Here is a 9,356-nt window from a genome sequence, read left to right as displayed (position 1 = left end):
AATTATAAGTTTATGATGTTTAATTATGTTATGCAGATTAATTGTTATTTATTTAGTTTTGTAGGAAAGGTGACTCTTCACATCAACATATTATATGTTAATTCACCACACTTCATCCATGATGTATTGTGTTTATGCATGTCGATCGAGAGAGATTTTTCAGTGTGTAAAAAATATGGTCTGATATAACAAGTGTCGTAAAACAAATGATTAGATGCTAGAAGAAAAAAACTGTAACTATTTATTTTATGATACTTGGTGTATCGTGTCGTATTTCCAGTACACTAAAAAATTTATCGTCGATCTTATGGCTTTACCTAGCAATTTTGTCCGCAATTATTCACCTACACAAATAGACCAAGTGCGCTAAAAATGAATTTTCAACCATATCATGTATTTTAAATAATACAATTTTATATTATAGCAGGTTCGTTCTTCGTTGGTTACACTTTTGTGTCATTGGGTAAAAATTATTGCTCTTTGAGATATTTTACACTGAACAATACGAATGCGTTTTGTTAACTTTAATAAATATCGAAGGAGGATTAGAAGTTCTTATCCAAGCAATTCCGTAAAGCCTACTAATCTTGAAAGTCATAGTTATTGAGAAGCTAATACGACGGTCGATGAGTTATTAAGGTCACAACTACGATCACTCATATGCATCTAGTTAAATGATTTTTCAAATATAATCTTGTCAAGATTAAAGCTTGACTTTAATGTTTCTCTGATCTGTTTCTTTTTTCTGTGGGGTCGTTTCATTGGTCGAGTGCTTTGAAACTTCAAACGTAGGAAAAATATATTCTTCCTCAGCAGGACCGGATGGGATGCGAGCGTTCCAATTTCGTCGCGACGATTCTGTGTTTGGTAGGTTTCATAGACTTCCAACGTTGTGGCCCTTGCGGCTGCATGTTTCTTATCCACGAGACACACCCCGTGCCTTAATTTCTCCCCTTGTGAATGAATTTTTGTACGTAAACAGTACACTCCCACGATAGTTATCATTCCATACTCTTAGGAGATACTGTGAAACTGTAACATTTAACGGTTGAAAGAGTTTATGTATAACATACATTGTTGTATGACATAATTTTCCCTCTTATTTTTTTGTTAATTATTTTTAGGGTTTTGAAAATCAATAGAAATGGTCTTTGAGTTTGTCCAACCTAAATCATTTTAGTCATTCCGTAAAAAATATGTCAATATGCTCGTTAAATTGTTACATGAACGATTGCGTGACCACCTTTTAAAGGGTATTTTTGTTAAATCAACTCCACTTAACGAGAATATTCGCAAATTTTTCATAGAATGACCAAAATGATTTGCGGTAAGACCAACTCAGGGACCATTCCTATCGATTTTCATTGTCAAGGACCAAAGTGAGGAGTTATGCCAATCTCAAACACCAATTTAGCTAAGAAGCCAATTTTGATTGAATGGATTATAGTCTCATTTTAAATTAATTTGTGGTAGTGCATTTTCTACTTTTAGGTTCTGCTTTTGCAAATGTTTAGTTAATTTAAAGCAATGACTGATCAGATGGGCTCGCGTACAACTGAAGACATGGCCCAAGGAATTTTGTACAAGGGGAACCGTGAACAAATGCTTTCTCATGAATCATACATATATTATGGAAGTTGAGGACAATTTGTATCATCTTCTCATGTTCTGTTAGGAAATTCACTTTTAACCACCAAAAATGGAAACATAGAAATGCCACTTACAAGTTACAGCGTACATTCAAATCTCTGAGAAGAACACGATTCTCCTACGTGATGCAGCACGACGTAACCATGAGCAGGAAACGTAGGCGCCACATAATCACAACTGAATTTAAGGAGGGTACAAGAAGTTTGAATTCAGACCAGTATAAGTAATAGTCACACATTCAAGATTTATATATCTGTACCTTGAACTGCTCGTAAAACTGTATCTAAGTATTCTCATACAGAAAAAATATGGTTCCGAATAATTGGCAAGACAGGATTTTGACAAACTCAAAAGCAACTTTCTAACCTGATCAAAAAATTGATGTAAGCAATCTCTGAAAAGGGAGTTTCTTTAGACTTCTAAAGTCACCTTCCTCACCTACATTCTCAGAATCAGAGTGGTCTTAAGTATCACTGTCAAACAGAGGCCGCTTGTATTCTCTTGCTTCGACAATGGAGCACACTGTGTAGCGCTAGCTTACAAACTACTGCCGACATATCAAGCTCCACGTCTTCTATAAATTTTAGATAGACATCTAAGTCGAGCACAAAACAAGATTCAATAATAGTTAGCATCAGCAACATGAACAATGAAAAAAAAGGTCGTACCCAGTGCACAAGGCTCCCGCTTTACGCAGGGTCTGGGAGAAGTGAATGTCGGCTAGCAACATGAACAATGAAAGCATAAAGTAAAAAAGATGGAAACAGTAATTATGCACACAAATAATTTGGAAAAGAAGATGAATGTAAAATCAGTTTCTGCTTGCAGCGAGATGCTATAGAAATTGGACGACCAGTTAAAAACTCTAGCTTTTGCTACAGTAAAGACGTGAGATTAAAATATACAAGTTTATAGCTATGTACCCTGTTATTTTATAGATTCGGTGACATAAAGTGTCCAAAATTAAAATTTGGAAAATATTAATCTTAGACATTAGCTTGTCCTCGCTGATGCCAAAAGCAAGTTGAGCCATTGACAAGAGCTCCTACTTTTGCCAAGTTCCCTATAAACGCACACGAGTATATTATAAGACAACCTGACATGTACGCAATCACACACAACTGATTCGTTTAGGAATGTTAGGCATTAAATCTCTTTCAAAGTGGTAGACAAAAAAGAAAAACAATGTCCAACCTTTGGTGCACCATCTGAAGGAAGAGATAAAAAAAGGTCTCAGAGGAAAAATGAAAACGGTCAAAGAGTAATTCGACCAACCGGGAAATTGGAACAAGACAAGATACTCCTAGGGATAGTAGGAAATAAGTAGTTGGATGGTCAGTTCTCTTTTGAAGCAAAGCCTTACTAATAAACTATATTGTTTTTCAGTAAGATGAACTGTTGCTTTCTCTGAGCTAAAATCCCTCAAATGGAATGTAAATAGTTCTAGAAAATTATAGATAAATTTTCTCCCAGGGAAGCACAAAGACAATTGACAATGTGATCCAAGGAAATGAAAAAAACTGCAGCTAAGATGCAATATGTTTCCAGGTTAAGATGTACTGTGTTTCCTGCAAAAAAGGGAAAAAAAAAACTGACACATAGTTGAGGTTTGTAAGCACAAAGAAACGATCTCTAGACCAATTCTCAAAATATTTCTTCATCAGTTGATTTCTTATCATACACCTGATGAGTCAGTAGCTCGGGTAATACAGTGCATTCCTGTTTTATACTCACAGTTGCCGCCCCAAGCTCTGTTTGTATAGTCATATCCTAATATGTTTAAACTCACACTAGCCCCAAGTTCCGCTAATTTAGTCATATCCCTGATGATGAGTCCCATAAAGTGAGCAATTAAGATCCGTGCAGCAAATAAATGGAAGGATATTTCATACTATCCCAGGCTTAGACATGGTTATGCAACTATTGTAGTGATCATAGCAATAGTAGCCTAAGTAGTTGGTGATGCCGTCACAAATGATTTTCTAAAGTGAAGATCCAAAGGCTAGACTTTCACCCTAGCTTGAAAAACCACTTGCAGTTTATGATGATTCGAAGATAGGGAAATATGCCTTTTTTCCCGTTGATCTTTCCACGTAGCAATTACAGATATGCTTACCTAATTCATAATGAGATTTACGAATCCACTACCACCTAAAATGCTATCGACAAGATGAGAATCAAAGTCAAAAAAGTCATGATTCAGAATCGCAATGTTAGACGATTCAAAAGTTGAAGTGCTAATACAGAATATTTTAAAATGTGACACGATGTCTAATTCCACAAATGACTAGGAAGTTTGATATGACACGCAACATATAGAAGATATTTGATGGATACCGCATATCACCATGAACATAAGATTATACACGCTTAGATTAAAACTAAATAAATGAAAAATGCATCATGCTCTCAAACAATCAAGGGAAGGCTGACTAACCTTTCTAAACGAATCAGTAATCTCTGCCTTACGTCGGTGAATAAATAATCCTGAATAACAAATATATGATATGCATTCAGCTTAAGCAACAAATTTGAAATAAAAATCAGGAAAGCAAAAAAACATGTTTCCAAGGTAATATATCATTTAGCCTGGAACAATACCAAGTGTGCGACGTCCTTGAGGATCTTCATCATTAAAAGCCTGAACGCTAACCTATAAATTGGAACAGAAAATCCAATCTGTCTGAGAGCATGGAAAATGGAAATCGGAAAAGCATCACCACATATGTAAATCTTATATTGAAAAGAACAATAAGTTTATACTCAAACACCTTCCACAAAGAACCCGCAAGCCCACAATATAATAACCTCTCTGATGCTATACCATTAAATTTGAATATGGATTAAGGTCATAAATATACAAACATATGTATAAACTATAATTTGGTAAAATACTAGATACACATGGGTGCATGAACTCAGATTTTAATGGACAAAATCATTACATCAAATGGTAGGCTAAATTATAGTGAGATTGAAAATTTTCTTTCAGTTAATTGTTCTGAAACTAGAAAATGGAAGTAAAAAAACAATACAATAGGAACAAGAAAGTTTCTAGAGTAAAAAAAGAACAATGAAAAAGGAAAAAAATATTCCCGAGTATCAATGAGAAAGCAATTAACAAGTTCAGTGGGAGTTGCAGTTCACATTTAGTGTCACATCCCGGCCCGGGCCCCCACCACATCCCCGGCTCGACTCTACCGTAGCACGATATTGTCCGCTTTAGACCCCGACCACGCCCTCACGGTTTTGTTTCTGGGAACTCACACAAGAACTTCCGAGTGGGTCACCCATCCTGGGAATGCTCTCGCACGAACTGGCTTAACTTCAGAGTTCCGATGCCTCGTGCTAGGTAGAGATGAGAATATACATATAAGACTTACATGATCCACTCCCCTGGGCGATGTGGGATGTTACATTTAGACAATTGTACGAGTCTTTTAATGAGGAAAATGCTGCAACTTTCCAATCAGCAAAAGAAATGTAAACTTCTTTATGATGATTATCACAAAGGCCAAACTAGAAAGTTAATCCCTACTAAAAGGCTGCAAACGTTTTGAGAGAAATGATCAATGAATGAGTACTGCATTCGTTTGGATTGATAGATGTTGAAGATACAGCCAATGGTCTAAACTTGACACAACTTTTTCTTCTTGGTCTAGAATTACTTGAAGATCAAGAAAAAACAGACAATAAACAAGTGGGTGATACCTTTGTGCACAAGTAATGAAATCAGCATAAGGTTTTAATAGTCAATTTCTAGCCATTAAGAACTGCAATGGAATAAATTAGCAGATAAAACATACAAGATGTGAAGCAAAGCGAAAACTTGGTAAATTTCATGTACTTGGTCACGGATATGGAATTACCTGGAAGGGAGTGAACCCTTGAGGACAAGGACACTTCAGTTAAACCCTCGAGGAACCATAGATCCGAATAAAGCAGATCAATCACCAGTAATCACCACAAGAGCAAACTCCATCCTGAAAGTGATGGAATCGATTGAGATCTCTAACAATAATATCTCGCTGCACAATCTTTGATATTAACTTCACTGTGGCATGGCAATCCATACATATCCGAAGATTTTTAATGATACGAATGGGGCTCCCAGATGGTGCTCTAACCAGCCCAAATGCTAGAGCTAATCTTTCACTGTGTACCCACAAGAGACGCTCCTTTTCATCCTCTGCCACATCAAGCAAAATGGCATTACAATTGGGAACATGTCCTGCCTTCAAGGTTCTCAATTTCAACCATTCCAGCATGCCATTGATCAGTTTCATATCAGGATGTGAAGTATCGCCCACAGCGAAATAATGAACTGTGCCCTGGTTCTCAATCCAACTTAAGCCGGGTTCCTTCTTTACTCCTTTCCTTTTCATGTTTTTTCTAACATAAGCTACATTATCCCATCTCTTCGCGGTGGCATATATGTTTGACAATAACACATGGGTCGCCTCATCCTGAGGATCCATTTCAAGAACATGCTTGGCAGCCGTCCTTCCAAGTTCGACATCATTATGGATAACACAAGCTCCGAGCAAAGCACGCCACACCATAATACTAGGTTCAAATGGGATTTCATTAATCAACTTCACGGCCTTATCAAGATGGCCTGATCGCCCTAAAAGCCAGACCATACAAGTGTAGTGCTCTATGCATGGTTCAACATCATAGTCTTGTACCATAGAATCAAAATAAGCTTGTCCTTGATCTAGAAGTCCTGCATTGCTGCATGCTGACAGGACACCAACAAAAGTTAACTTGTTTGGTTTGCAATTTGTTTCCTGCATCATTTCAAAAACTTTTAGAGCCTCAAGGGCAAGGCCATGCATAGAATACCCTGAGATCATGGTATTCCATGAGACCTCATCTCGTTGCTTCAACTTATCAAACACCAGGCGAGCATCTTTAATGTTCCCACATTTGGCATACATATCTATTAAAGAATTACCCACTACAGTATCCTTGTCATATATGGTTTTGACTGTTACAGAATGTATCTGAACTCCTGATTCCAACGCTGCTAGGCCAGAAGAAGCATGGAGAGCACTAGAGTACGTCACTTCTGTTGCCTCGACTTGGCATCTAATCATACCTGAAAACAACATCAACGCCTTCTCTCCATCACCTAACTGGGCGTACCCAACAATCATTGTGTTCCAAGATACATCATTTCTATTTGGTGATTCCACAAATAAGTCCATAGAGTCATCTATCTTTCCACATTTAGCATAGACACCCATGAGGGCATTTGAAACATAGACATCTGAATCAATACCAACCTTGGTTACATGGCAATGGATTTGCATCCCAAAATCTAAATGCTCCATAGTTGCACAAGCTTGCAGCGTGCTAGCATATGTAAACTGGTTTGGAACAACAAATGCTTGCCTCATCCGACAAAACAAGTCCAGAGCCTCTTCACACCGGTCACTCTGAGCATACCGTGAAACCATGAGGCTCCAAGGAACCACATCATTTTTGGGCATCTCTTGAAATACTTGCCGAGCCTCCTCAATATCTCCAAACTTGGTGTACAAATCAAGTAATGCCGTACCCACATACAGATCCCCTTCATAACATGATTTTATTACACACCCATGGACACTCTTCCCTCCATTTAAGGCCTCTAATCCCGCACAAGCCTTAAGCGCACCTGTAAAAGTATAATTATTAGGCCTGAACCCAATCACCCTCATTTGAGAGAAGAGTTCGAGTGCTTCTTCAGAACAACCATTCTCAGCATAACATGCTACCATCCCAGTCCAAGCTACCATATCTTTACAAACAACCTCATCAAAAACATCCCTAGCAACATTAACGTACCCGCAAACAGAGTAGGCATCAATGAGAGCAGTCCCAACGAAGGCACTAGACCCATGCGCAAGCTTATGAATACAAGCATGAACAGTCCAAACCAGCTCAGCCCACCCCGTCCTCACAAGCAACTTCAAAATCGTAGTAAAAACAAATTGGTTAAGCTCATGGCCTTCTCTATGCAGCCCACTAAACAATTCTACAGCATCAACAAAACGCCCGTAATCCGAAAACCCCTGGATCAATGTAACGAACGAAATAACATTTCTCTCGGACATTTCATCAAACAGGTTAGCGGCATCAACGAGCATACCCGCCTTCACATACATATTGAGAAGAATGTTGTCAGCAAACAAGTCCAAGCAGCCGCCTTTCTTCAGAATCTCGCAATGAAGACCCATTGCGGACCTGGCGTCGCCGTTTCGGATGCAGTGCTGGAGCACGACGCCGTATGCGTGAGAGTCGAACTCTGAGCTGGGAAGCTTTGGGTGGGTGGTGAAGTTTGGTGGGGGCAGTTGGGCGGCTTGGGCTGCGAACCCACATCGTGAAAAGGTTGTCAGGGCGGTGGTTTTGGAGTGAGAAGCGAGATTTCCAGAGTGCAACGTTCTCTGGGAAAGCAATCTAAGCATGCCACCGAGATCGAAAACGAAGAAATATGTAGAGTTGTGAACTTTGGCTTCCTGTAAGAAACTGTACTCTCCGTTGAGAGTTTGAAGGAGGGCACTACGTTTCAGCGGGAAGGCTAGTCACCTTCGCGGCATCAACCGCTTGACTACGTCAAAATTCAAAGACCCAATACACAGACCTCAACATACCCACCATTGCACCAATAAGTTCTTGTAGCCCCAAACCCACTCATCCTAAATTATTTTTGAACAGAAAGTGTTAAGTTCGTGACCTTCGTTAGATTGCTCCGGTCACTAGTGTTGATAAGTATGCAAATGGATAGAGACGGGGAAGCAAACACAAGATGTACGTGGTGTTGGTATATATGATCCAGCCCATGATCAATGTTCTAGATTATTCTAGTAAGCAAGTGAGGTGGCTGGAGAATGCTAGACAATTCTAACATGTTATTAAGTTGATGGAAGAAGCTAGAGAGTACTAGCTTCCTTGGTTGCAAATAAAAAGATCTAGAAGCTACAATTTTGTGGCTAGTCTAGAACTCTCTACGCTAGAGATTTGAAGAATACACTAAAAACTAGTAGAATGTCAAACCCTTACCTATAAATATGGGTGTGATGTTGTAGTGAAGTAACCAATTAAGAACCAAGTGTGAGTAGTAAAGGATCAAGTCCAAAGCTAGAGTTCCACTCCAAAAGTGAGAGTGAGAGTGTTCCACTACATATTGTGAGTGAAGTTTAGAGTGATAGAAAGTGTGTGTCATACTTTCTTGTATCCATCAAGCCTTGTCTTTGGCTTGGTAAGACTACTCTTGTTGTACTCATCTTTTTCATATAGTGAAGATTGATAATTGTTTCATGGACGTAGGTATAAATTGCCGAACCATATAAATTCTTGGTGTCAATTTTCTACTTTACCTTGAACATTCTCTATGTTGTAGTACCGACATTCCTAACAAGTGGTATCAGAGCCTGGTTGGCTCGTACTACGAGATGGAAGGAAGTGGCACTATGATCAAACTCACCAACTCCAATTGGGTAACATGGAAGCCAAGGATGGAGGACATTCTCTATTGCAAGGATCTGCATAAGCCAATTGAAGGAGATGCCGCTAAGCCCGAAAGCATGTCCGATGCCGAGTGGAAGAAGATGAATCGCAAGGCTATTGGCACAATTAGACAATGGGTGGACGACAATGTTTTTCACCATGTGTCTAATGAAACCAATGCTCGCGAGTTTTGGATGAAGCTTGAGTCCTTG

The 9,356-nt window shown here is 38.8% G+C and overlaps 1 protein-coding gene across 3 annotated transcripts; it reads right to left on the bottom strand.

Annotated features, from left to right (window-relative positions):
* Positions 1-1,606: 1,606 nt before the first annotated feature.
* Positions 1,607-8,330, bottom strand: LOC103452471 (putative pentatricopeptide repeat-containing protein At5g13230, mitochondrial). 3 transcript variants are annotated; one of them, XM_008391954.4, is made up of 4 exons: positions 5,520-8,330; positions 4,252-4,303; positions 4,088-4,137; positions 1,607-2,245 (listed from the first exon to the last, which is right to left on the bottom strand). In XM_008391954.4, the coding sequence occupies exon 1, from the start codon at positions 8,100-8,102 to the stop codon at positions 5,601-5,603; it is 2,502 nt and encodes an 833-aa protein (XP_008390176.1). In that variant the 5' UTR covers positions 8,103-8,330; the 3' UTR covers positions 1,607-2,245; positions 4,088-4,137; positions 4,252-4,303; positions 5,520-5,600. The 3 variants fall into 3 exon arrangements, with proteins under 3 accessions (XP_008390176.1, XP_070667042.1, XP_070667043.1); XM_070810941.1 differs by having other exon boundaries at positions 1,701-2,245; positions 4,252-4,998; positions 5,520-8,314; XM_070810942.1 differs by lacking the exons at positions 1,607-2,245; positions 4,088-4,137; positions 4,252-4,303 and adding an exon at positions 4,915-5,046 and having other exon boundaries at positions 5,520-8,314.
* Positions 8,331-9,356: the final 1,026 nt, after the last annotated feature.

The sequence above is a fragment of the Malus domestica genome, chromosome 13 (assembly GCF_042453785.1).
Source record: "Malus domestica chromosome 13, GDT2T_hap1".
Lineage (NCBI taxonomy): Eukaryota > Viridiplantae > Streptophyta > Magnoliopsida > Rosales > Rosaceae > Malus > Malus domestica.
This window is presented reverse-complemented; position numbering and strand designations above follow the sequence as displayed.

Bases quoted from the DNA above. Each gene is read 5' to 3' on its own strand.
- LOC103452471 (XM_008391954.4), bottom strand. From the start codon at position 8,102: ATGCTTAGATTGCTTTCCCAGAGAACGTTGCACTCTGGAAATCTCGCT.